Genomic DNA, 27,151 nt, shown 5'->3' on the forward strand with positions numbered 1-27,151 from the left:
TACCTACACAATGAGTAGAAAAGTGTCTCTTAGAGACGCGGGGTCCCGGCTATGACGCACCCTTTTCTGTTGCTCATTAATGGGTTCCATATTGGTGGAGCTGCACAGAACACACTGGTCCCTTGCCCTCCCCCTGGCTTCACATCTTCTCCTGAGAGGTTTTCGTTCTTATCATCCCCTCATGGTCTGCTTTTACAGCCCACTCACTCATTCCTCTGGTCTAACCGTCATCTCCCACTATCTTGTCATCCTTTTTTAGGTTCCATGTATTAGTATATTTTTTGCTTTTTTGGTACCGAAAATTATGCCACTGAATTAAATCCCCAGCCCTCCATGTATTAAGAACCCACCATATTTTTCTTCTTAGGTCTGCTTTATTTGCTGAAACGTGATGGTCTCTGGATCCAGGCAGTGTTTTGCAAATGATGGAATTTTATTCCTCCTTAGTGGGTGAATAATATTCCACTGCATATATGTGCCACTTAGAAGACAGGTAACAATGACAATAATGTCTCATCCTTACTAAATGCTATACAACTAAGTCCATTTGATTGAAAATATTTGTTTTTTGAGACTCAGTATGTATGTACCATGTAGTACAGGCTGGCCTTGAACTCGAAGCAGTCCCCCTGCCTCAGCCTCCTGAGCGCTGAGATCACAGCTGTGCACCATCACGCTCAGCTTGGTTGAAAATACTTTTCCGTATGCATGCATTCCTTCCTGGGAGAACCCATCTGAGTACAGGTGTGGGAAACTGATGACAACAGAACTCACCCACACAGTATAAGCTCACACCACCTAGGATTACTGTGTGCAAGGCTAAGTCCTTACATGTACTCATGCCCACAACCCTACGAGTGCGATTAGACATTGATGAGGAACTACAGCAACACAGAGGATGAGGACAGGAGGAGGAGGTAATTCAGGGAGCTCTGGGAATAGGGCTAGACAGAAAACAAGAGCTTTTATCATGAAACTGATTTTTCAGAATAATACTTGGAAAATTAACAAGGATTTTAGTTGGCTTCATAGAATTGGCAGATTTCACATTTCTTTTTTCTTTTCCGGTTTTTGAAACAGGATCTTGCTATGCAGTTCAGGCTGACCTCAAACTCACAGTGATCCTCCTGCCTCAGCCTCCTGAGTGCTGCATGCAGCACCTAGTAAGTCTGATATTTCTTGGACAACCATTAAATGCAAAGAACAGCTGGTTTTAAGGGTCCCCCAATAGGTAACAAGTGGGAGCACTGTCTAGGGTGCAGCCTCTCTGCTGTGGGCTGAGCAGTACACTCTCCATTCGCTGTCCCAAGAGCCCAATAACCCTTTGAAGATTCCATGCCCATTTTGCTGCCACTGTGACATTATGGGTTCTATTGTTGCCATGTATTTTGCGTTATTTCTTCTTTTTCTTAAAAAAAAATTATCAGCCCATATTTGGAATACTGATCACATTTATCACAGGGAGTTGGTGCACGTGCATCATATAAACAGGTGACAGAGCAGAAGTACTCTGGCTAGAGAACAGACATGCACAAAGTTTTCTTCCAGGAAATTTAAGTCTCTAGACCTGTGACACAAGAAACAGGAATCAGACCTGGGGGTGCAGCTCACAGAAGAGTGTACTTATTAGCACATGCAAGGCCCAGGCGCGTACCAAAAGGAAAAAACCCAACAAGCCACCACCTCCCAGTACACGCACAAGAATTCCTGCTCCATGAACCCTAGTTAGTCCTGATCTTGTTCTTCAAAATGCTGGTCCTCGAGCCCTTCCTTCTGTTCTGGGTGCCACACACCATTCTTCCATAAATTCTCCTTCTATAAGGTCAGCCAGGGTCAGCCTGCGGCCAATACACCCTGCACTGCCAAAGGACACACTCACCTACACCCACAGAGTGCGTGCCGGCAACAGCAGAAGGGCGGGATCGGTGAGCACCAAAGGGCAGGCTCCTTGCCTATCTCCTTCCTACTATGTTCACAGTCCTTACCAGGGAGATGGGACCATGGCGCCATCTCTCCTGAGAGGCCAACAAATCCCAGCTGAAGTTCACCTTCTGAGCCACAAAGTCACATTTCTCTAAACGCTACCCATACTTAGCAACTTCTGAGGAGCACGCTGGCTCCACCCTGGTCCTGGATTCAGCTCCTTTTCACCATCACCCATACCACATTCTGGTCATGCAAGAACTGTTTGTGAAATCTCTGCAGAGTTTTATAAATGAGGTCTTTACTCAGTTTCCTCTGTGCCACTAAGCAGCCAGTACTGCCCCCATGGTGGACTTCTTATGCCACACTGTCCTTAGCTGTCTAGCTTCAGCGGTGGGCATGAACCTTTTGAGAGCAGAGCCTTGCACTAAGTGTTGGTATTATAAATCAAACAACAAACACTGGAACCTAATAAGGAAGTTGGGGATTGCAGGTAAAGATCAATCCCTATTTAAAAAAAAAAAAAAAAGACAGGAAGCCAAGTAATCCTAACAGTTTTCAGATGCTGAAAGGTAACTCGCCCAAGGTTTCTCAGTGGCAGATCAGGGTCCAAATCCAAGTCAGCGTTCTGTGGCTGTTTGTGAAAACATTCTATTCTGCTTTCAGCAAAAGCTGGCTGCAAAAGGAGCACTTACTCTGCAGCTCTGTTCTTGCATCTCTTCCACACAAATCACTCAACCTGACCACTGTCAAGTTAGATTTGAGGACAGAGTTTATTTGAAGAAATTAAGTAACTACTGAGTCTCCCTGCACTCCCATCCCAGGATCCACCCGTCCACCTCTCAGCAGAGGGGCCATCTCTAACAGATGCGGGATGGAAAAGGAGGCAGCGCGGTCCCACTGGGCAGTTACTCTCTGGCCTTCGGCCAGCGTGGCCTCAGTCCCGGGTCCCTCTGACCATGGCAGCTGGTTTAGAGAGCACCTTTGCTACCCTGAGCACATTTTAGTCAGCTGCCATCTCCTGAGTTCACTGGTCACACTGAACACTGGGATCAACATACAAGTTATAGGTGGTGATGAAAGGCAGCCAAGAGGCACAGGCTGGTGAGGGAATACCTCCTAGTAAAGAGGACTCTATAAATGACATACGGAACGCTCAATTTGTTAAAGTGCTCAACTACATTACAAAAGTGTTGGGAAAGTATCTACTGGTGAGAAAGCAAAATTCAATCTGAAGGGCTGCTGGAAAGATATACCAAACAAAAATATGTAAAACGATTTCTGTTCAAACATCATCATCAATGACAGGGAGAGGAAAGCCTAATCTGAATTATTTGAGCTCCGAATCAGATATCTCCAGTCGGAGACCAGCTCCTTTAACTCTTCATGGATACTAATTGAAACATTTTATTATTCTGTTTTGCTCTAACTCTTCTTTTACAAATAATCTTCTAATCTGAACTAATTTCCCCCACAGACACTAACACTATAAAACTATAAATTTCCATTAGGAGCGAGTGAGTGATTTAAGGATGTCCCATACACTACTTTTGTATAGGATGGTTACAGAAAACTTTGTGATATGATAAACCTGGAGCTTTTACATCTACCACGTAGAAGCTCACACTCGAGAATAAGAAGTCCAAAATACATCTAATCTCTTGGTGTGATTACAACACACAGGGCTGGGGGAGGGAAAGGTTAATTATCCACCAGCAGCAGTGACTATCTTGTCGCAGGAGTTAGAGTACAACCTTAACAGTCACTTGTAAGTCCAGTGGGCAGTAGCCCAACCTCGGTCCTTGCACAGGTCTCGGTGGCGAAGGAAACAAGCATGGACTCGGAACCGTCGGCCACAGTGGGGACAGGCATGCAAGGCCCCAGCATGGGTCTTCATGTGCTCGGTCAGATGATGCTTCAGCTTGAAGCGTTTGTTGCAGATGCCACAGCCAAAGGGCCTAAGACTGAAAGTCAGCATGATGTGCCGGTCACGCTTAGGCTTTACTGCAAACCGCTTCCCACACAAGCAACCAAAGCGTTTTCCATCTGCAGGGGGTGTTCCCCCTAACTTCACAGGCCCATGAACAGCCTGCCCTGACCCTCCAGGTCCTCCACCCCCTGACAGGATTTCATTCCCATGAAGATCCACTGGTTTCCAGGATGGACCCCCACTTCCAGATGTGGCCCCTGCTCCTGAGGGCAACAAAAACCTTAGCTCCCCATTGTCTGCAGAGTCCCCACCAGGGAATACTTTGGTCTCTTCCTTTGTTCCTCCAGACTGAGTTCCACCTCCTGCTATTTCTTCCTTAGGCTCATAAGGTTCCTGCTTAATGTAGAAGATTTTAGGGGGCAGTGTAGGAGAGGCAGAAGGCTCAAGAGGTGCACTCTCGCCCTCTGGAAGCCTGTGGGGAGTAGTAGACACGGGTACTGGGTGGGAGCCACGAATACAGGGAAAACTCCCGGACATTCTCTGAGATTGAGGAGCTTGAGAGAGTGTGGCTGCTGACTCCTGGTCCTCCTCTTCTTCCTCCTCCTCCTCCTCTTCTTCCTCTATCTGAATCTGTAATACTTCTCCCAGTTCACTGCCCTCCCCTCCAATGGGGCTCTCAGTAGAGGCAGGACTCTCAGTAGCAGCGGAAGGCTGCACTGGGGTCTGGAAAGAGGAAGAACGAATGCACCAGCTTCCTGGAGACGATGTGGTGGAAAGAAGTGTGTGGCAGGAGGCTCCTCCTCGGGCTGAAATTCCACTACCTGAAGTTTCCAGTTTTCTAAGAATCTCTGAGCACTGATCTACTACTTGCCACATCTGAAGGCCACTGGCTACAAGGAGATGGGCCGGCAGAGCATCCACTGGCAGGCGGAGGTGCCCTGAATAAATGAGCTGAAGCAGCCCCTCAAAGGCATCCGCTTCAATGACACTGGGAAGGGTGAGTCGGGGTGCATCCCCCAGAAGCAGCTTGTCATGGAAGTAAGGGGAGGCAGCAGCCAGCACCGCTTTGTGAGCCCGAAGTTCCCGGCCCTGCACCAGCAGGGACACATCACAGAACTTTCCCTCCAGCCTGTGGCGATTCAGGGATTCCAGCAACAACGAGCTGTGCCGAGGGAAGGCGATATGAATTGTCCGTGGGGCTGGGTTGCACATCGGAGACAGGGTTTCAGGAGGCAGAGGCGTGGAAGAATCCATCATCTCAGGCGGGGCCCCAGAGGATCGTAAAGAGATGGGAGTTTGGGGGGACACTTTACGCAGGACAATGGCTGTGACAGAAAGAGATGCAGGTCACAGAAGCCCCAGACAAGGAGACAGGTCACCTCAAACTACCTCTTCCCCCACAACCTGGGAACTTTTCGGTCTGCGACAGCATCGGCGTACATGAGTCTTGCCCACCAAGAACAAAAACAGCGCACCAACCGCGGTTTTAACTTTCAGCTCGGCGGAAATCAGATGTTTTGGCCGGGAGCGCGACCTCGCCGGCCGCAGACGCCCCCCACTCTGCCTCGCGCGCGCCCAGAGGCAAGCTCTCGGGAACCCTCGGCCACCCAGACACCACGAGGCCGGGCCGGCCACCTTCCCGCCGACACGCCCCCGCCCTTACATACGCACGCGACGCTGGACTCGCAGCACCTCAGCCGCTACCACGCCGTCCACGGCCGGAAGCCACCGCCTCCTCGCCGGACACCGTAGCCGGGAGCGCAGGGCGGGACTGAGGCTGCAGCTAATCGCCGCGCGAAGGCCTACAAGCCTCATATTGATTGGCTGCACGGGCAGGCGGGGCGGGGCCTGTGGAAGGCGGTGGTCCCGGAGTCTGCGGATGGGGTGTCGAGGGGAGCCGGCAGCCGCGGGCTTGCACCGGCCGAGCGGGCAGCGTTTCCCGGGGAATTAAGCGTAGCGCCTGCCGTAGTCCGGGTGGGCATTCAGAGGAGTGAGATCGCTGGTCACCTATGTCCTCCCAGCAGCCTGGCGAGGTACGTGTGGCCACCCTGGGGCAGCCGCTCGGCTGGCGGGTGGCAGATCGGGAACCCAGACTTGTCCAGGAACCAGGTGCTTTCTTTCCTCTGCTTCGCACCGTAGCGTTTTAACAATGCAAGTCTTTTTTTTTTTTCTTTTTATCGGTACTGGGGATCGAACTCACGACCACACACACTTGCAAGGCAGGCGCTTATGCCACTCAGCTAAATCCCCAGCCCCAACAATGCAAGTCTTTATTTCCAGGCGATCGATCCCTTGGAGAGGATGTGTGCTGCCTCTGCTCCTACAGGCTCAGTGAAAGCGCCTGGCCGGGCGGGCGTGGCCAACACTACTCCTGCTCCAACTCGCTGGCCGGGAGAGTGACATCCAAGGGGACTGTGCCCTTGCCCCCAGGCTGTCAGCATCCTATCCAGGGGGAGATTCTGTCCCCTGCACTTGTGCCCGGAGACCCAGCTTAAGAAAGTCAGCGCAGCGATAAAAGAACAATCTCCGTTTATTAAACATGATTTTTGTTTCACCACACACTCCAGAAAAAAAGGAAATGGGGCTGGGAGAAAGGGGGCCAGTGGTTGGGGACAGAGAAGGCTGGGAATAGGGTCGGGAGGGAGAACGAGAAAACAAAATAAAACGAGTAGAAAGAGCACCTTCCTACCCTTGGAGGAGGGAGGACAGGGGAGGAGGGGGCCAGGAAGCTCTGTACAGAGGGGTCGCCCCCAGCCCACACACACACACACACACACACACACACACACACCCCGGATATGTACAGTACAAACCCCAGATAATTACAACAGCCAAAGAGGAGGAAGGGGGTCCTAGGGCAGGGCCTGAGGTGGGGAAAGCAGAGAGGGCACAGGGATAAAATTTCACATATTTACAACTTTTATATAAGTATAAATTTGGCCCCGGCTGGGTGTATGTGTGTAGGGGGATGGGACTGAAGGGGAACTGTCCATACAAAAGAAAGGGTGGAGTCTGGGAAGTCTCAATACCAAACGCAAGAGAGGAGGGAACAAGGCTGGGTAGAGGACAGCAGTCAGGGAAGAGGGGTTACCAAGGAGGGGCTTCTTCCTTCCCAAGGCCGACCCACCCCAAACCCCATCCGTCCTACCTCCCCTATCCCGCCAGAGAGCTATGTACAGAGAAACACCGAAAAATTGTGGACTGGCGGGAGGGAGGGAGGTGGAAGGAGATTGGGGCAGGGGAGAGGATGAGAGGGAAGCCCAGTCCTGTCCTACCTCCCCGGGGGGACAGTCACGGAAGGGGGCCCCCCAACACCCCTCCTCCAACGCAGGTCCCCCCCACCCTGGGGGAGAGAGACATGGCTTTTCCTAGAGTAAGTTCCCCCCTCCCCCCGGGAGTAGAGACCGAGAGAGAGGAGGAGTGGGGAGACTGTGTGTTGGGGTAAAACAGATTGACTACCTGTCTCCCCCCCAACACACCCTCCAAAACCCTAACCCCTGGCCCTAACCTCAACTCCACCCCACCCAACACACTGGGGGAGGGGGGGGCATAAGCCCCCTCACCCCGCTCTGGGACCAGCCGAGAGCAGATCAGGTGTGAGAAGAAGGGGAGACCGCTCCCATTCCCCCCTTGCCGCCCCCTCCCTGCCCCGGTGGCCCCCTCCACCCCATCTGGGTTCTGGGTGGGGAGGGAGTAACTTTAGGAGTGGAAGGAGGAGGAGTTTGTGCGTGCTGAGCCCCCCCAGACGCTCCTGAGAAATCAAGGGATAATAGGGCCCCCTCACCCGGGGTCCCCTCCCCATAACAAGGGGGGCAGGGGAGGCCACAATGGGGCGGTGGAGGGGAGTTAGATTGTCAGCTCTGGTTACTGCTAAAAAATCACCCTGAAGTTGAAAGTTTGGAGGTGCCACACCCCCAGAGTGGGGGTGAGGGTCTGTCCCCCAGTGCTCAGGGGAACGATGAGGCAGAGGATGGGGATAGCACCCCAGAGTGGAGGGGTCTGTGTAGGGTAGGGGGTGTCTTGGGGCAAGGGTCCCTGGGGGTCAGAGAGGGGGCAGCACCCCAACAGGAAGGAAAAGAGGGCAACTGAGGGTCCCCCCTTCCCTCCTGGCAATGGTGCGATGGGGGCGGGGAGCCAATGCCCCCCAAGGAGGCGTTCAGGGAGGCAATCCCAATCCCGCTGTCCCTCGGTGACGTCCAGTCCTGGTGGTTGGTGCTGTTCCGGGGGCGGGGCCCAGGGAAGGCGGCGGAGGTCTGTGATGCTGGGCGGGCTAGTGGTCTGCGGTGTTTCGGAACTCGCCGTTCTCCGTGATCTGCAGCCGGGGTGGGGGGGGCGGGGCTGGGGGGGCCAGGCCGTTCCAAGGTGGGGCCAGCGTCACACGCGGGTTTGTTGGACCCAAGGGGGGAAGCTGCCTCTCCTGCAAGACACCAAAGAGGAGAGCGCGGACTTATTGAGACGCTTCGCGGGGGCCTGACTGCAGGACCCCAGCAGCGGCCTCCCTTGCAGCCGCCCCTCCGCACACCGCGCCCACCCTCTCCTCCCCGCAGTCTCCGCCTCCTGCTGTTTCTCACCTACAGGCCGCCCTGGGACGGGGAGACTCACCCCATTCCTAACTAGGGCCTGCAGGCCTCCAACCCAGCGTCACATCAGGAAACCAGCTCAAAGGCAGCGCGCTCCCCAGCGCGCCCAGCCTCGGCCCACAGGCTTCGCCTCCGTGCTCCCAGCCAGCCCGCCCAGCCCTGCCCTCCTCTGGGCACTGCTCTCCGGGCCGCCCCCGGCCCAGGCAGGAACCGTTCACTGAGGAACCAGGGGAGGCAGTACAGCAAAACATCATTAATCCAAACCCCTGCCGATTTGGAATTTTGTGGTAATCGGCACAAAACCTGGGCCTGGGTTTGCCTTTATCTGGGAAGAAAGGGTGTGCTAAGAGTTGAGGGTGGGCATGTGTCTGTGGGAGGAGTGTTCACCGCGGCAGCTAACAGCCCTTCCAATCCCGTGTAACTCCCAGGGCTGCTCCCTGGGGCTGCAGGGGAAAAGGCCTTGCTCACCAGGGCTACCTCCTGGATGTATTTTGAAGACATGCATCTCATTAAATACACACTGTCAGTTTTGTCACTTATTCAGAGTGGCCATCTCCTCAAACACAACATCAGATGGGGGCTCCATTCCTGTCTCCCCCACTTTCCTCGCAGTCTTCTCCCTGGGCTCCCGACCCTACACCCACCCCAGTCCTATTCTCATCTCCTCCTGTGGCTCTCAGACCAACTGCTGGTTCCTTCTGTTCCTTTGCAGGGAGAGAAGGGAGTCACTCAAGTCCCCACCCCCCACACACACTTCTGGGCACACATGTAGCTTTTCAAAAAATCTGGCCTCAAAATTAAAATTTTCAATCAATGGCCTGCAGGTGGTTTAGAAGAAATGTCCAAAGTACTTTCTGGGCTGCAGGGCATTTAGACCTGGCCAGATGGCCATGCCCCAGAACTCACCTCTCAGGTCACATGAACCCCTGCCTTAGGCAAAGCGGCCCCCTTAGCTCACCATCCGTGGGAAAGGAAGTGATGCATGGCCAGGCGCTGAGTGCAGCAGGGGGCAGGGAAGGAACCTTCAGACTCCCTTCCCTCTGGCGCGGGCATGCCCCCAACACCCCCGTGGACCCAAATTTAGAAAGTAGATAAATAAGGGTGCTGTTATTCATTTTACAAAGAATTCTCTGCAGGAGCCCTTGAAATAGTGAGGTCCCCTGGTGCATTTGAGCATCTGTGTAGTGATCACTGACTACTTTGACAGGGGCCCGGCTGGCAGAGTTAAAATTACAGCGTGAAGGGCCACTGCCCACTGCAGCTCAACCCCACTGGGAAGCAGCATCTCAGAAACAATGTCTGACAGCTTCCAGGATGATGCATCAGGCAAGACCCCTGCATGGTGGGAGAGGGGGAGTGCGTGGCATTAGCAGCCCAGGGATGTGAGTTATGGCAAGAATAGATGCACCCCTGTAATCCTGGCACTCAGGAGGCTGAGGCAGGAGGATCACTACAAGTTCAAAGTCAGGCTAAGCTATATACATTGTGAGACACTGTCTCAAAAAAATAAACGACAGGAAAAAAAGGAACAGAAGTTATCCAACATGCTGCTCCTGTCGTCTGTGCCTGGGAACCCGAACAGCTGTTGAGCCCTTGAAGGGACCTAGGAAGGTCTCTCCTCGCCTCGGCCTCCCCAGCTACAGGGGCAGAGCCGAGTCCTATGTCTGTCCAGGTTTCCTTTCTTCCTTTCTCACACGCCCTGGCCACTGTCAGGACAGCTCAACGGCATCCTTTCCAGGGCACCCCTCTACATCCCTCTGAATTAACTGTCATGCCGAATTCCCCTGGGGAGCTCCCTCAAGCCCCAGGTGCAGTGGGCTGTCAGGTGGAAGGGAAGAGGACAAGTGAGAGAGAGCCGAGTGAGGGAGGAGGAGGAAGCCCCGACCTACCTGCTGCGCTCCGCATGGCCCCCATGGCCAGGGCCTCCACCCACCCGCTCCTGCCCTGTTCACAAACCCACCCGACGCCCTGCTCCCAAGGACGCTCTGGTGAAATGGGGGGTGACAGACGTACACTGGAGAGGCAGAGGAAGAGGAGGGCGCGGTGAGGAGGGGCTGGGAGTCTGGAGGGGTGTGGCCTACCAAGTGGGCTGTGTAGGGTGGGGCGGGACTGCGGAGGTGAGGGGGGCAGGTGTGTTCGCTGGACAGTGCGGGGTGCGGGGTCCGTGGGGGGCAGCAGTGAAGGGAAAGGCTCTGGACAGTCGGAGGGGGCGGGCTTCATGACCAACCTGCAGTGGTCCGGAGTCACCTCCCCCTGTGTCCTCCGCCCGTGGTCAAAGCGGAACCAGGAGAATTACCTGATGAGGAGCTGCAGGGGGAGAGAGCGGGGTCACGGGGTCAGGGGCCTTGGTGGCAGAGCAGGGAGGCCTGGTGGTCAGCGCAGAGGAGGGAGGAGAGCAAGGGCTGAGGGTGCAGAGGGACAGGAGGGCCTGGAAGGCGGCCGGGGCAGAGGGTAGCAGCAGAGGTGTGTGGCAGAGCGGGCGCCAGGGTGGGAGGGAACTCAGCAGGGGGCTGGGCTCATGCCCAGAGAGAGCTCCAGGGGAGGCTTTGTGAAAAACAGGAGAGAAGCTAGGAGGCTGCCAAGGAGTCAGACAGGAACCAGAACAGGGGTGACGGAGACCCTGCATCTCCAGGGGACCCCGTGCGCCATTCCAGCACAGAGTGACTTCTAGCACTCTAGGCCCAAGAAGAGCTCAGAGGAAGCCAGGAAGGCCATCCCCTGGCCCTGGTCAAAGAAGGGGGCAGGCGGCTCTGGGGTGGAAAGGCCGAGGCACTGGTAGAAGATCAAGGAGGAGGACAGGGTGGGAGGAGGGGCAGGAAGGCACGGGGTGGGTGGACACTGCCGGGGGTGACCAAGGCACAGACGATGGGATGGAGATGGGTCACCAGGGGCGCCGCAAGGTGCGGCCAGTGGACAGACAACAGATGGCGACGGGCTGGGCTGGCCGGCGTGGTGAGTGCACGAAGGACGGTGGGATGGATGGGGATGGGACACGGAGAAGATAAATGACATTGTAATTTCCACCTGAGCGTCGAGCAGCCTCTTCTTGGGTTCGGGCAGGGGCTCAGCCATGGTGGGGTGGTCCCGGCGCAGCTCCTCCTCCACCAGCATCAGCCTGAAGGGACGGGCTTCAGTGGGGTTAGTGGCGGGCACAGGCTCCGAGCCCGCCCACAGAACTGGTCCCAGAAGCCCTGTCATTCCCCAGGAAAGGCTTGGGTCTCCTCTCTTTTCTCCCTGGAATCCCTCCTCTGGCACCACCCAGTCCTGCTCAGCACTTCCCTCTCAGGACCCTCACACCCCCTGCTGAGGAAGCTTCCTCCGGTGCCTCCAAGACCTCTGTCACCAGAGGGCTGCAGCCCTCCTCAACAGATGGGGACAGCAGTGCTCTCGCCTCAGACTCTGTGGCTGACTTGGCTTCTCTGACTCCATACCACTTTGGTGAACTGAGGCTACCTTCGCTGACCACCCCTGGGCGCCCAGCCCAGAGAGGCCTGAGCGATCCTTGTTGTTCCCAGCATCTCCTGCCTTTGATGAAGGTTCTCAGAGCCATTTCCCACAAAGCATCTCAGAATGGTGGGTTCAAAAAAGGTTTCATATCAAGGACTCCTTAGAGAAATACGTAATGGATCAAGACGGGGCCAGCTCTGGCTGCAGCAGAGCTGGGAGCCCCACCCTCAGCTCTCCAGGTAACCAGCCCTTTGCTGGGATCTGTCCTTCGCAGTGCAGCTGGAGCCACGCATGGACACAAAGCCCCTTCAGAGGCTGAGGGAAAGGCTTGGCCTGGAATGGGGTGCTCAGGGGCTCCTCTGGCTGGGACTCACTGCTTAGCTTTTGGGGTGAACCTCACAGGCTGACTTGTGAATGACCTGTGGAGAGCCCTGGCCTAGGCTTCATCTAAAGATGAGGTGTTTTCCACAGGTTATAGGAGTATGATCAGGTCAGGCAGACACCAAGTTTAGTAAACGGCATTCGGTGCCCTAGGCAGGTTTTGCCCCTCCTGGTGACGGGTGGGCAAGTGAGGCCCCAGGGCAGCAGCTCTCCGTCCCCCTGAGTGGGGTGTGGGGTGGAGGAGAACCTGGCTCTCCAGCTCCCTCGGACCTCAGGCTCTCCCTGCGAGCCCTCCCCGGGCCGCCCCTCACCTGCCGATGATGCTCTTGATCTGTGAGTCCTTCTCCACCTGCTGCTGCCTCAGCCTCTTCTCGCTCTGCTCCAGGCGGGCCTGATACTGCATCAGGATCTTGCTGGTCTGCTCCTCCTGGGACAGCAGCCTCCGCTCGTACTCCTCCAGTTTCCGGTTGGACATGTGCAGCCGCTCTTTCAGGGAGTGGATCTCCTCCTCGTACTCCTTCACCTGCCCGCCGGGCACACGACCCCGCACTATGAGGGCACCTGCCCTGAGCCCAGCCACCAGCCCCATCTGTGTCTGCACTGCATGGGCAGGAGCACACAGCCCTCTTCCTGCCCGAGGGACACACTTGCCCAGCATCCCGGGGGCTCTGCCACAAGGCAGGGGCATCCTCAAGGTGGAGCAGGGTCTCAGACGCCACACTGAGTGTTGTCTGTGGCCTTACACAGCCAGGGGCACACAGGAGGACCCACCCTTGACCCAGACTCGGACACCCTGAGTGAGTGGAATGTGTCCAGGGAGCAATGGCCAAGAGGCTCCTAAGCCAGGGCAGGACCTGGAGGAAGCACGGGAAGATGCGGCACTGGATGGGGGTCTGGGGCTGCTGTGCCACGTGACTCCCTCCCAGCTGTGTCCGGGGACAGCTTGTCCTGAGTCCCCAGCTGAGACATTAGGAACACCCCTCTGTCAACACAAGCCCCAAAACTCTGGGCCCTAGAACTCAGAGAGAATCCTCTGATCTGCCCTCTGGCTCCAGAGCATGCTGGTGTGCTCAAGAAGACGGACGTGCCTCACATGTGCAGCTGCTTTAATACTTCAGAGTCAGTGCCCAGGGATCGAACTCAGGGCCTCGGGCATGCCTAGCATCTGCTCTACTGATGAGCCACACCCAATGTGCGTAGGGGACCCGGAATCCCCATCTGGGTCTGTGCATCTGAACCAGGGGACACAGAAAGCTACCTTCGAGGCCTCCCCCACCCTCTGAAGAGGACACGCACATAGCCAGTCTCACCCCGGACACATCATCCAGTTGTGCTGTCCAAATACGGCCCCCGCGCCACTGAGAAGCTGCCACTGCTGCTAAAGCAGCTGCTCCCCTGAGCAGTGCCAGGAGCAGGGCGCTAGCTGTCCGGAGGGAGAACGGGCCCGAGATAAAATATATCTCCTCTCACGCAGTGTGCAGCTATGTAATCCAGGAAACGGTGAATGGACTTTCAAATGGACTGAACAGACCTGGTCTCCTGCAACAGGCTGAACAGAGCCTTCTCAAGAGACAGCATTGGGTCCTGCACTTTCCTGTGCACAAGTGCCCGAGCCTGGCTGTCTGCCCTGCACTGGCGGGAGGCCTCCCCCATGGGTGGGGAAAAGAGACGGGGTCTGGGTGGTGGGGGCCACTGTACCCTGTCCAGCCGGCTCTCGTCCATTGATTTGGAGTACTCCTTGAGCTTATACTCTTCCCGCTCAATGTGGGCACTCTCGATGTCGGCGGACAAGTGAGGCATGTTGGAGACCCAGGCCACGGTCCGCTCCGAGGCTGGCATCGTGGGGTTCAGCGTGGAAGGCGTCTGAGAATGCTTAATCAGGCAGCGTGGACCCAAGAGAGTAAAGGAGAGAAGGCAGGTATGTTTCGAGAGTGAATAGAGCCATCAGAGACGAAGGCCTCAGACCTGTCCCCCTGCTCTGGCCCTTGTCCCCTCTAGACCTGAGAGGAGGGACAGCGCTATGAGAGTGGGCGTTTTTGTCTCTGTCCACCACTGCATCCTTGGGGTCTACAGAGCACACAGTGTACTGCAGCTCTGTGATGCCATCCACTCACCACTGCCCTAGCAGTGGGGACAGAGCGAGAGGAGTAAGCTGTGGCTCCAGCTCAGTGCCTGCCCCGCCACCGCACCCTGCCACCCCCGCCCCAGCTCTTCCCCACCCTAGCATCTCCCTCCCACCCTTGCCTACCTGCTTGGTGATGGAGGGCTTGAGCCCCCCACCCCCTCCGCCACCGCTGCCCCCGCTGCCCCCAATGCTGCCCTCCTTGCTGAGACTCTGTTGCCGTGGACGGGCGGGGCCGTAACTGGGCTCTGGGGACTGCAACAGGTTCCCGCTGGATGGCCTGGGTTTCTGGGCCGCGCTGACTGTCAACTGCTGGGACTTCCCCCTCTGCAGGGGAGGCGGCTGGCCCCCGCCGCTGCCCCCACCGCCGCCCCCACCACTCCCTGCTCCGGGCCCCGAGGGGGCAGGCCGCTGGGGACCGATGGTGATCTGGGGAGGGGACAGCATGTGCTGCAGGTTGTCCTGGAGTGAGAGCTGCCGACGGGTGAAGTCAGTGCCAGAGGGTCCAAACTCATCACTATAGCTGTGGCTGTGAAGGATGGAGGCTGCGGGGGGCTTAGGGACCCCCGAGGAGAGGTCCTCGCTCTTGCTGTAGCCGTGAAATGGGGCAAAGGTGTCCCCTGGGGGTTCCCCACCTCGGTGGTGGTGATGGTGGTGGTGGTGGTGATGGGAGGAGGGTGGGGCATGGCCGCCACCTCCTCCGTGGCCTGCCGGAGGCCCTGGGCCATCAGCCGCCATATGGAAGAGAGGGTTCTGGAAGGAGAGGGGGATGCGCAGTTGCTGGGCAGGGACACCGTCCGTGGTGACCCCCATCTGGCTGAGGCGCATGCCGGCTGCCGTGATGGAGGAGCCACTCCCCTGGGAGAGGCGTCCAGGAGGCGCGGGCCGCAGCCCCAGGGCTGCCGTCAGAGAGGCCTGGCTGGAGTGCAACAGGTCCCCAACAGCCGCCAGGTTGGAAACACTGCTGCTGTTGAGGCGGCCACCAGGCCCATCTCCCTGCAGGTCCAGCATGGACACGCTCTTGTTGACGCTCAGCATCTTCTGCTCTGGCTCCGTGATGTCTGAGCTGCTCGTGCAGTAGGCCGGCGAGGAGCGGGCCAGCGGCGGCCGGCTCACGTAGAACAGGTCTTTGCCCCCACCAGGCGGCGGTGGGGGCGGCTTCTCCTTGGTTGGGGAGGGAATGCGAGCCATGTCCATGGAGCTGCAGGGAGAGAAGGTCGCGGCAGGGTGAGAGGCGGACCCACGGGTGAGGGCTGAGAGCCAGGCAGGGGCACCCAGGGGAGTGGCAGAAGGGGAGGGTGCAGCCCCTGGGGGAGGGTGATGGGGGCAGCAGGAGGGATGAGGAGATGAGGTGCTGCAGCGGAAAGGGGGCTGGGGAGGGGAGAGCCCCTCACCTGTTGAGGCCTCGAGCCATGAAGGACTGAAGGTCGATGGAGCTGGAGATGGAAAGAGGGGCGAGCACAGACAGAGAGAAGGAGAGGTGTGGATGGATGGACGGAGCTGTGGGGATGTGGGGGTGGTGTCACGGAGGGGCGGCATGAGCAGGGCTACGGCACAGTGATTGTCAGGTGTCGGGGGAGGGCTGAGGTCAGGACGGACTGGGGTGGGGAGGCTTGCTCAGCTCTGGCTGGCAGCCAATGCCTGCACCCACATGAGGCTGAGCCCAGCCCGGGAAGAACGGACCCCTGGAGTCCCCGAGCTCACATCTAAGCTGGGGCTGTCGAGCCCCCCTGGGGCTCAGTCTCTGCGCCCCCAGGCTTTGAAGGGCTCTCAGCCTCCCACTGCCTGTACCTGTTTCTATACCATTTTCCCTTGAGGACCTGCTGTCTTTTCCCTTCCTTGCGAGCCCCAGAGGGAGGCGCAAGGGGTGTGGGGATAATCTCCAGCATGGGAGAGTCAGGCTCCTGGGGTGCAGGCAGGGTCCGGGCGCTCACCTGTTGAGGTCCCGCATCATGTAGCCCTGCATCTCAGCTGAAGGCCCCCGCAGCACCATGGGCTGAGGCCGGGGCCGCTCGCTCTGGCGGCTCGGCTGTCTCTGGATATTGGGATTCCGCAGGGCTGTGCTGATGTCATTCAGGAGCCGGGGCAGCGGGCCCAGCTTCAGGAGGGCCTCCTGGAAGGGCAAGACTGTCACCTGGGGGGCCCTGGGGCCTGGCCCCAGAAGGCAGAAACATCTGTTCCGGCACTTCTGGGGGCCCTAGGGTGGCCTGAGTGGACAGTCCCCTACCTTGCTGAGCTGGGGCAGCACCTCCCAGAGCAGGGCGTGCAGCGTGGAAAGCTCCCGGCCCAGGTCGATGTAGCCCTCAAAGCTGCTGCTGTTGGTCAGCGTGTCCAGGTTGGAGATCTCGTACAGGAACTGCTGCATGGAGCCCCACTCCAGCTCCAGAAACTCGTTCATGAAACCCAGGAAGTCCTCCTTTGAGGTAAACCTGGCCGGGTCCGGAACGCAGAGGTCACATGTGTGCAGAAAGCCTTACGCGCAGCGGTCCTCAGGGTCTCGGGGGACTCAGGAGACCCCCCCATCCCCACTCCCACCCTGGTCCTGTCCGCAGCCCAAAGCGCAGCGGCCCTCACTTGGAGAAGTTGGCCAAGTTCTGGATGACCTTGGCGATGAGGGTGAGCGTGCGTGAGGTCTGCTCGTCCGGGTACTCCTGCATGAGCCCGAACAGGCTGGGTGACATGATGGCCGGGCAGAGGAAGCGCAGGAAGAGCGAGGCGCTGATCAGCCTGTCGGCAATGTCCTCCCGGCCCCGCTCTGCGCAGCGCAGCCGCCAGGAAGCGAACACCTCCTTCAGCTCCCTCGGGAACACGCTGGGGGGGAGGGGCGGGGAGACAGAGAGAGAAAGAGAGAAAGAGAGAGACCGGGACTGAGCCCCAGAGACCCTCAGCTTCCAGGGAACATGCTGAGGGGGGTGGCAGGAGGCGAGGGCACGGAAACAGAGGCCAGAGAGACAAGGAGGCGGGGGCAGGGCGGAGGGGGTCATGGCAGAGGGCACAGGGCACCGACAGAGTGGGCAGAGAGTGCAGGGGAGAGTGGGGCAGGGGAGAGAGACGGAGGGGTGGGCCAGAGAGACAAGGAGAGGAGCAGAAGAGAAATAGACACCAGGGAGAGACAGAGATGGGAGAGATGGAGGGTCACTTGAGGTACCGGGAGCTCGGACCCCCCAACTCTTTGGACTCCAGGGAGATGGGGATGAACTTGCCCAAGGTGTGACCCCAGTGCCTGGATGGCTCTGCTCACTCTCCCCACCCCCAGCTCCACCTCCGTGTCCCACTGACACCTTAAACTCCACTAGCTGACTCTAGCTGGCTCACTGTCGCCCCCACACCTACAGCTGGCTCCTCCCGACTCCCCAGGATCTGTCTCTGTCTCGGAGGCCAGCAGTCTCCTGATGTGGCCTTTATGCACCACCACCCCCCCTTCCCAGCCACCAGGCATTTCCCTGGAGGGCCTTCTCTGCATCTCTGCCACTGTCTGACCCATCAGTGACAACCCCTGACTCCGGTGGCCCCGGGACTCGCTCTCACTGAGCAGTTTCAGCCCCACACTGTCTGGGGCAGGGCCTCTATGGCGTGCTATGACCTGTAAGGAACTGGACCCGAGGCCTTCCATATCCTAATGCTCACCACCCCGTCCACACCTTGATCCCACAGCCTATGCTCCCTGCCGAGCTCCTGGGCCTGCGCAGGCTCCTGCCATCATGAGGTCCCCGCCTCTGGCACCTGCCTGTCTTCCCAGCCCTGCCCTGGGCGCCACTCCCCGGCTCCTCTCCAGCGCCTGCCCAGGGACCCCGGCTCAGCACCTTCCACGAGCCACAGTGACTCTGTAGCTCTCTGCACATTTCCTTTGTCCCCACTCAGGTCCGTGGAAGCCCTCTGAGGCCAAGGCCCAGGCCTCTGTCTGCCCTACGGTGCCCAGAACCACGCTTAGCCAATAACTGGTACTCAGTCCTCTTTGAGGATGGACAGATGGATGGACACATGGACACACAACTGCCTGGACCCCGGCCCCCCGACCCAGCGTCCCCAGTCTCACCAGTGGGAGTTGACCACCTTGCACAGGGCCAACTCACAGCACATGCGCAGGTTGGCCTGGTGCTCTGCCAGACTGGACGCCGTGCACTTGATGGGGTCAACCTCGCAGTTCTCCTCGGATTCGTATAGGGCACGGATGAACTCCCCTGGGGGTAGGGGCACAACAAGGAGGGAGTGGTCACACTTTCCAAGGGCAGGGGTGGGGGGCTGCCTGGGTTGGAAGAATGGCAGAATTAGGTGGCTGCAGTGCTGAGGAAGGGTGGCCAGGGGGCGGGGGCAGCCACGTTGGGGGCCGGGGTGGGTGAGAGCCAGGTAGGGTGAGGGAGGGGGCCTGGGGCGGGCCATACCTATGGCATCCTTGAGGTATTTCTGCCCAATCAGCCTCATGTACTCTTCTATGGCTTTAGTGGCAAGCGTGTTCTCTCGGAAGATGAGGTGCTCCCGTTCCATGAACCGGTCTACCTCTGACATGGCCATGTCGGAAAGGAAGTCCTGGGGGGCCAGGAGAAGCCAGGGCTTGGTCTCCGTGGGCTAGGCGCAACCTGGTCCTTGCCACCCGTGGCTTGGGCATGGCACCCACCTTGGCCTTGCCTGTGCTCTGCAGGATGTGGACCAGCGCGCTGGCCACCTCCTCCTTGCCCTTGACGCTCAGGGCAGGTTCCAGCACTGCGCACAGCATGCGGTAGTGGCTGGTGACGTACTCGGCGAACTCCTTGTACAGCTCCATGGGCAGGATGCTCATGGTCTGGTAGCGCGCCTTCAGCCGCACGGCCGGGCAGCCCCCCTTGCCCTTGCCCCCAGAGCCGCCCCCAGAGCCACCGCCCCCGCCCGAGCCCATGCCCCCGGACCCCCCACTGCCGGTTGGCAGGGTCACGGGGTACCACTGCTCTGTGAAGTGACGCCCAGCCAGGGTGGCCACGGGCACAGTCACCAGGCCAACGTAGCCCGCCTTGTCCTTCTTGCGTTTTTTGTCTGAGTCACGGTACAGGTGCAGCCGCAGGGCACGCACGGCCGGCAGGTTGTTAAACTCGAAGTGCTCGCCCCAGAAGACAGTGTCCCCTGAGGCTGAACGTGGCTTGGAGGTGGTACGTGCATACAGCATGTCATCCAGGCAGAGCTCGCAGTAGTACCGCTTCTTGGGGGGCAGCTCCCGCGCCTCTATGATCCACAGCTTCAGCACGTTGTCCACACGGCGGCTGTTGTCCTGGCGTGGGGTGAGGGGGGGCGGGGTGGGTTAAACAGAAGGGGCAGAGGGACACAGACACCAAAGGAGGGGAGACAGTGAGAAAGTGGGGTTGGGTCAGCACCAGTGAGGTCAGGGAAGTGTCCCGGGTTGACTGGGGTCTCCCCAGAACTCGCATCTTCTTCACATCTATAATGTGTGACCTTATTTGGAAACAGGGCCTTTGTAGATATAATCAGATGAAGATGAGAGTGTTCTGGGTGGCTGTGTAACCCAGTGACCGGTGTCTTCACCGTGGAGAGAGGTTTAAAGACAGACATGGTGTGTGTGTGTTGGCGTGCACCTTAACACCAGCACTCTGGGAGGCTGAGGCAGGAGGACTGCAAGCTGGAGTCCAACACGGGCAACTTAACAAGACCTTGTCTCAAAGTTTAAAAAAAATAATAAAGGGCTGAGGATGTAGCTCAGGGTGGAGGCGCTGGGTTCAAGAGCTAGGAAGAGGCAAGGGAAAGCTGTCCTTAATGCTTCTGAGGAAGCATGCCCTGCAGACACCTTGACTTTGGATTTCTAGGCTCCTGAATGTAGATAGTGTATTTCTATTGCTTCATGTATCCCAGTTTGTCGTCACATTTATAGCACCCCTAGGAAACAGGAGAGTGGCTCCTAACTGGACAACAGAGTAAGGACCAGGGAAAAACTGGCCCAACGAAACCAAATACATGAAAGCAGAATTTAGAGAGAAGCGTGGTAAAGTCCTGGAGAGACAGAAACTGCAAACGGTGATAACAAACTGCATAAACACAGGATGAGGAGGTGCTAGGAGCTCATGAGAGGGGCCTGTGGGGCTGTGACTCCTGGGAGGGTCGCCGACCCTGCGAGTGCTGCTAGGGAGCCTGCTGTGTGGACTCTGTGAGCTGGGTCAGGCCAGCATCCTTTCATGGCTTGGGGTCTTGGAACCAGTGACCCTCCTGCTTTAGTCCCCTGAATGCTGGGATGAGAGGTCTGCACCATGTGCCTGGTTTGGAATGGAGATCTTTAAGGACACTGAGAGGCCAGGCATAGTGGTGCAGGTCTGTAATCCCAGCACCTGGGGAGGCTGACACAGGAAGACCACAAATTCAAGCCCAGTCTGGCAACTGCGCAACCTCGCCTCATGGAGACTCTGTCTCAAAATATAAAAAGGGCCAGGCAGGGGCTGGAGGTTTAGCTCAGCGACATAAGCGCCTGCCTTGCAAGCAGGCAGTCGTGAGTTCGATCCCCGGTACTGATAAAAAGGAAAAAGACAAAAAAAAAAGGGCCAGGCAAAGGCTCAGTGCAAAGGCCCTGGGTTCAATCCCCCATATAGTAAGAGAGAAGAGAAGAGAAGAGAAGAGAAGAGAAGAGAAGAGAAGAGAAGAGAAGAGAAGAGAAGAGAAGAAACACAGTGAAGAAACAAGAGTCCTTGAGGAGGGTGACGGGGCTGTGAGCTCACTGGAAACTGGGTACAGATACTAGCTAGCAGAGCTGGGAGTATCTCTCCTGAGAAACTGAACCCCAAGAATCCAAATGTGTAGCATCTCTCTGCCACAGGGAGAGAGATCATCTTGTCCAAATTCACTCCTGCCAGTGTGAGTGGGGAAACTGAGGTACAGAGGCTACTTAACTGAACCCAGGGTGCCCCGAAAGCAGGGCCCAGCTGAGCACCTGGCAGGACATTTGCCCACTGCCTGCCAAGGAGATGGGTGGCCACGCCCGGAGTATGACTCCCAGGCAGGGAAACAGACCTTGAAGCAGGATGCAGACGATATGGACCGAAAGAAAGAAGAAACAAAGGATTCACAAAACGGGGATCACCCCCCCCTCAGGTCCCCTCCTCTTCTGTTCCTCCTCCCCTGAAACTCCCCCCTTGAGCCAACTACTAGGCCCCCCTTCCCCTGGGGCTCACCCTCTGCCATGGCCCCTCTGCTCTCTGTACCTTGTTGGGTTTTACTGCCCGCTGCAGGTTCTCGATCCATTTGTCCCTTTCGGCTGCGGACCGACAGGCAAAACACTTTGTCCCTGACGACGTTGTCACCTAGTGTGGGTGTGCAGGGTTGAGGGGACAGGACTCCAGGAGAATTCCCCAGGATGGAGACCCCACCATCTCCTCCCTGCTGGTCTAAGCAGACCCGGAGCCTTCTGTCACCTCGACATCCCCACCTGTGCCAATTCTACTAGGTCACACTCCCCTGCCCCCTGCCATCCCCACCCAGGAGAACCCAGTACCTCGAAACAGAACTCCTGGCCCAGGATGGAGCTGTGCACAGGTTTGATGATGGAGTCTTCATCCAGGTTGAGCTCCAGGGCCTCGGCTGCACTGCTGGGACTCAGCAGAGACTCATGGGAGTGCGACTCCTTGAAGCTTTGCATCAGCCGGGCCCTGGCGGGGGGTTGGGATGGAGAGAGTCAGGACCTCCATTCTCTTTATACACCCAAGGCCCTGTCTTACCAGTGTTGTTCTGGACAGACCTAAGGATAAGCTCTCCTGAGCCCCTGTGCAAGCGCACACAGCCTCATGGGAAGAAATCCCACCTCTCCTGGGAAGGACACGAGGGGCCCAAGAGAAGCCAGAATGCTTTAGGGGCTCCCTCATCTCTAGTCAGGGATTGTGAAGTCTGGGGACACTGGAATACTTCAGTCCAGAAATGGTGGCAGGAAGGGACAGGGAGTGGCGGGAAACAGGGGGGCCTGGGACACTTCCAGGGAGGACCTCCAGGTGACCCCAGGAAACCAGAGCCCCAGTGCAACAGGAGACACAGGAGAGAAGCAGTGGCAACGGACTTGCCACCAAAACACCTGTCTGGCCCAGACCTGGCAACCAAGGGTACCTAACACCATTGCTACGGAACACCATTGCGTGATTCTGCTTCCGGATGAATGAGAAAGTAAGGACCAGGGCAGGGGTGAGGGGCAAAGAGTGAGAAGGAAGAGAAAGCAGTGGGCAGCAAGGGGCAGCTGGGCCAGAGGTAGAAAGCTCGGGTGAAGGCTGGTGCAGAGCCCGAAGCAGAGGCCTGGGGGGAGGACTGGGAGCGGAGGGTGAAAGGGTGCAAGGCACAGCCCGCTGTGAATCGCCAGTAAAGAGCACGGAGGACCAGAGCCGGGCAGGGGCTGCGGAGTAGGAGCCGGAGCCGGAGCCGGAGCCGCGGGAGGGGGAGCTCGGGTGTGGGAGCCTCCGTGGAGTTATTTATAGCAGCTCCGTCATCACAGGCGCTGGCTGCCGTCAGCGCCACGCTCCCCCGGCCCCCCACCCCCGCGGCCAGGAATACCATGCCCTCGCCCCTCCCCCCACCGGCCCCAAATCCAGCTCCGGGGACGTGGTGGGGGCAGGGAAAGGTGTGAGTCACCTCATCCCAACCTCTGCACCTGCCCGATACCGCCTGGGGGCGGCCAGACTAGGGGAAAGGAAGGACAGGGTTCTCCCAGGAGAGTGATGGGGCAAGGGGAACACCCAGAGAGGGGGCCCAACAGGCAGACGCCAGTGACAAAGATCCAGGGGTCTCCTTCAGCCAGCCTGGGGATGGCACCCCCGACCTCTCCCAGGGCTGCCCTTTCTGCCCTCAGCCTGTGCATCCACACGCGGGCTCTGCTCGCCGCCTCTCACTGCACACCTGTCTCAGCACCCCCATCTCCCTCCCGCTCTGCACTGTCCCTCAGAGGTGCGGACCCCAGCCCTGGTCTTTATTCACATCAGCCCACTGACCCCTATGTCCTGCGCTCCCACCTTCCCCCGCACCTCGACCTTTCCGCCCCTTCCTCGGAGTTACAATGTTCCCTCCACACCTCCTCTGGCCCTCTGTGTGGCTCCTCTGACCCTGGGCTGTAGCCAGGCCATGTCCTGCCTGCCTCAGTGGTCCTCCCTGCACACAGCCTCCAGCTAGCTCTCTGTCCGTCAGTCTTTCCCCTGCCCTGTCCATCAGTCATCCCAGCCCGCGTCCCCATCTCCTCCTGAGGCTCTGCCCCACCCCCACCCCCACCTACCGGTCATGGTCAGCGCTTCTGAATCGAGGCAGGATCTGGCGAAAGCTGCTGGTCCGGTCAAGTTTGGGCTGTGACTTCGTGCGTTTGATGGAGCTTTTTAGCCTTCGGCTCAGGAAGCCTTGCTGAGGGTGACAATGGCGTGGGGTGGGTCGGGACAGGGTCAGTCCTACCTACTGAGCCCTCAGCCTGAGGACAGTCCTGATGGGAGGTGACGCGGCGGGCGGGAAAGAGGATAGAAGCCCTGGTATCAGTGTCTACTTGCTCCCACGGCACGGTGTGGTGCGGTGCAAGCGTGTGTGCACAGACACACACGCACACACACAGAGCTTGGAGAAGGTGGGAGGGCTGGTCTGAGAAGCAGGGGGCAGAGCCAAAAAGGGGGACACCGGAGAGCGGAGGGGACTCGCGCGCAGGCACACACAGGACGGCTCTCCTCGGGACCCTCTAGACACCCAGGGCTCTGGCTAGGGCTGGAGGCGGGGCCCGCTAAGCACATCTGGCGGGCGCTCGGCCTCCATTCACTCACCGAGGGCCGGAAGGGCGCAGCGGGGGCGGCCTCCATGCTGTACTGCTTTCCCCCTGGGACACTCTTCCTCCGCGAGCGACCCAAGTGGTATTCTGGAGGGGGAGGGCAGGAGAGGGCCCGAGAGCAGTTGGGGAGGGGGCACGCCCGGACGCGGAGCTGCGGGTTCGGGTTGCACCGTGGCCCCAGAACACTGCCCACCACCCTCGGCCCCTCAGCACCGGCCTCACCTACCCCCCGGGAAGCAGCAAGAAGAGCAGCGGCGGCGCAGAGGCTGGCGGCGGGAAGGTGGGGGCAAGGAACCCGAGCCCGAGCCCCCCGAGGGGGACGGAGTGGGGGGCCTCAAGCCCATGACTGAGGGTGGCGGTCAGCAGGCGCGCATGGCCAGAAGGTCGGGGAACCCCAGGAATAAAGACGGGAGTCCCCAGATGGGCTGGCTGAGGGGGAAGCTGGGTTAAAGGTCATTGCCCGCAGGCAGGCTCTCCTCTCCTCCGGGACAGGGACATCGTCCTCCTCCCCTGCACCTCCCAGAACCCTTGTCCGTCTGGAGCACTCGGATTACCTCCCATGACCCCCTCCCTCCCGGGTAGAGGGGGAGCCCCTAGAAGGGACCCGGGAGGGGTGGCAGAGCACAAACTAGGGACAGAAAATCCAAGGAAGGAGCAGGTGGGGGAGGGGGAAAAGAGCCGGCTCCACGTGCACTGCAGTGGCAGGGACTCCGAAGGGAACGGGCGGAAAGGGGAAGGAGAGACTACAGGGGAGCGGGCAGGGAGTGGGCAAGATGGGCAGTGGGGGTGCTGGGGACTCCTCGAGCAAGGGTCGAAGAGGAGGGGGGGAAGGTGAATGCGGCTCAGGCTCCGCCTGCCGAGGGCCTAGAAGAACGGCAGCACGGAGGAAGAAAGCTGAGGCTCTGCTGGCAGGGAATTTCGAGGGGCCCAGGGGCCGAGGGGCTGGAGGAGAATGAAAGTGGGGGGGTGCCGAGCTCCGGCTCCAGCTCCAGAATGGCTGCCCAGGCCTGGGCTCCCCCTCAGCCCCACAGTCACCACTGCAGCCAATGGGGGGGCAGGTGCTGCATCAGGGGCGGGGCCACCATCTCCACGGCAACAAGAAGCTACCGGCTGGGGGGGGGTGGACCGGAAGAGCTGCCTGTTAACCCTCTAGGTTCCAGAACAGAACCAGGGAGGGCCATACTACATTTTCACTGAACACTTGCAGAGTTGCAGATTCCCCTAGAATCAGTCCCGGGCTTTCCTTCACTTAAGAAACCCAGATGTCAGAGTTGCATACAAAAATCCGGATCCCATGACACAAGAACCCGACCAGTCAGTCTCCCAGAAACACGTGTAGACAGCACAGAGACACACTGGGCTGGGGCTGAACAGCGTATGGAGACCGCAATACAGAAATAAAAGGAATCTCTGCACTCACCAGACACACAGCTGCAAACAGAGACACCACAGAACCTGGAGAGGCCTTGAGGCCCACATGTTTAGCCACGGACAGCCACACGCACGCTGCTGGGGTGGACTGGTGGCCTGAGCCTTGCAGGCTATGGTGGGCAACACACGACAGAAATGGACGTGTATCACGGAAGACACACACGTGTCCCCCTCACAGGGTAATGCTGGTTTACCCCAAGATGTGTGCCTGGGTACAGCATGACCCTGGGTGCCATCTGCACAAGGACACACCTCAATCCCACACAAAGGTCTTCCCATCGGCAAAAGCACAGAACAGCGTTCATTCACAAGAAAACTACAACAATATCCAGGCATTCTTGGGACAAGCCTTTTCTCATTCTGTCTCTTCACTGCCTCTGACACCAGCACTCATGATTGCTACCAAGAAGCAATGCATTACTGCTCTGTTACAGGCTAACAAGTGTGTCCAAAGGTCCTGGACACCGCCTTTCCTGTCATTTCTCCGCACTTCTCCGTTATGGCTGCCTCTCTCTCACTTCAGGGAACAAGGCTCAGCCTTTATTTTCACATGCCCAAGAAAAGCATAAAGTCTAACTTTCCAGACACTAAAATTCTGCTCTGGAACCAAAGCATGAATAGAAGAAAAAAGAATTTGCTAATTGGTTTGCTTGGTTCTTGGAAGCAATATAACCTTAGAAGCAAATAGCACCGGGAGCCAAGACCTAGGAACTCACACAGGTACGCAGAAGCCCCACACACATGCTTACAAAGACTCACTGTTGCAAGGAAGAGAATAGCAGAAACACAGAAGGGGGCAGAGTGACAGAAACACAGGACATCCTGTTATTAGTGCTGCAGGCAGCAACATGTACAGAGAACACAGCACACAACACTGCATGCACACAGAGCAAACCTGAAAAGCACACACCACTGGCTGGGTCTCTGTGTCCCATCGCTGCATGATGTATACACATATGCACACACATCACAGCCACCTACACAGCCCCGTAACACAGGCATTGTGCACACACCCACACATGTACACACCCTGTATACATAGTCGCGCTCACACACACACACACACACACACACACACACACACGCGCGCGCGCGCGCGCACACACCGAGAAGGGCTTAGACTCCCGCCCCTCTGACATCTCTGATCTTGCCCTCCCACAGCATCCCTGCCCCCTTGGATCCTCCAAACCCTTAACCTTCCCTTTGGCCTTGTGCTCTCCACACCCTTGGGCTCTCAGAGGAGCAAGAGGGAAAGACTGTCAGAGAAAGATGCAGTTGGACAGGGGCCAGAGCAGCAGGGGGCAGCGTTCCCTACAGGAATATGACCTCTAGGACCCTCTAAGGGCGCTCCTTGCCAAGACAGGCCTGTAGTGAGGCCCTGTACCCTGTGGGCCTCCCCATCCTCCAGGCCCAGTGAACCCCAGTCCTCTCCCAGCCCCCTCAGTCCTCACCTGAGCAAGGCCTGCTCTCTCCTGGCTCTGCCCCTGGGCCCAGACCCAGTGCCCACCATCTCCATCCCAGCCCCGGTCTGAAGCCCACCCCCTCTTCCCTCTTCTAAGTCTGGCTTGCTCTGCTCTGCTCCGTCCCGAGTT

At 58.1% G+C, this 27,151-nt stretch overlaps 2 protein-coding genes and 1 long non-coding RNA gene across 17 annotated transcripts in view; 1 reads left to right on the top strand and 2 right to left on the bottom strand.

The window, feature by feature from the left end:
* The window catches only part of Zbtb9 (zinc finger and BTB domain containing 9), a 30,693-nt gene extending 25,025 nt beyond the window's left edge, over window positions 1-5,668 (bottom strand). The window contains exons 1-2 of one of the 5 annotated variants that reach the window (XM_003473916.5): window positions 5,521-5,668; window positions 1,434-5,178 (exon numbers count right to left, since the gene is read on the bottom strand). In XM_003473916.5, the coding sequence (XP_003473964.3) occupies window positions 3,686-5,178; window positions 5,521-5,668 (1,641 nt within the window). In that variant the 3' untranslated portion in view covers window positions 1,434-3,685. Of the gene's footprint in view, window positions 1-1,433; window positions 5,179-5,516 lie in introns of those variants that run through there. The other 4 variants (XM_013156957.2, XM_023566654.2, XR_010044144.1 and 1 more) reach the window with 4 other exon arrangements.
* Window positions 5,669-5,695: 27 nt separating this feature from the next.
* Window positions 5,696-6,412, top strand: LOC101788769 (uncharacterized). Its single transcript, XR_216364.4, has 2 exons — window positions 5,696-5,886; window positions 6,134-6,412. It is a non-coding gene; the product is annotated as an uncharacterized LOC101788769 (long non-coding RNA).
* The window catches only part of Syngap1 (synaptic Ras GTPase activating protein 1), a 29,026-nt gene continuing 8,240 nt past the window's right edge, over window positions 6,366-27,151 (bottom strand). For 3 of the 11 annotated variants that reach the window (XM_063239053.1, XM_063239061.1, XM_063239060.1), the window contains 16 exons: window positions 24,124-24,215; window positions 23,598-23,719; window positions 21,846-21,999; window positions 21,556-21,654; window positions 18,999-19,622; window positions 18,766-18,910; window positions 18,420-18,564; window positions 16,958-17,194; window positions 16,611-16,812; window positions 16,318-16,496; window positions 15,778-15,819; window positions 14,510-15,584; window positions 13,960-14,133; window positions 12,573-12,784; window positions 11,458-11,548; window positions 6,366-8,270 (listed from right to left, as the gene is read on the bottom strand). In XM_063239053.1, coding sequence (XP_063095123.1) covers window positions 8,124-8,270; window positions 11,458-11,548; window positions 12,573-12,784; window positions 13,960-14,133; window positions 14,510-15,584; window positions 15,778-15,819; window positions 16,318-16,496; window positions 16,611-16,812; window positions 16,958-17,194; window positions 18,420-18,564; window positions 18,766-18,910; window positions 18,999-19,622; window positions 21,556-21,654; window positions 21,846-21,999; window positions 23,598-23,719; window positions 24,124-24,215 — 3,740 coding nt within the window. In that variant the 3' untranslated portion in view covers window positions 6,366-8,123. Of the gene's footprint in view, window positions 8,271-10,660; window positions 10,741-11,457; window positions 11,562-12,572; window positions 12,785-13,959; window positions 14,134-14,509; window positions 15,585-15,777; window positions 15,820-16,317; window positions 16,497-16,610; window positions 16,813-16,957; window positions 17,195-18,419; window positions 18,565-18,765; window positions 18,911-18,998; window positions 19,623-21,555; window positions 21,655-21,845; window positions 22,000-23,597; window positions 23,720-24,123; window positions 24,216-24,350; window positions 27,080-27,151 lie in introns of those variants that run through there. The other 8 variants (XR_010044143.1, XM_063239058.1, XM_063239063.1 and 5 more) reach the window with 8 other exon arrangements.

This window comes from Cavia porcellus, unplaced genomic scaffold (assembly GCF_034190915.1).
Source record: "Cavia porcellus strain 051 isolate PalLab524CR breed Dunkin Hartley unplaced genomic scaffold, mCavPor4.1 scaffold_28, whole genome shotgun sequence".
Lineage (NCBI taxonomy): Eukaryota > Metazoa > Chordata > Mammalia > Rodentia > Caviidae > Cavia > Cavia porcellus.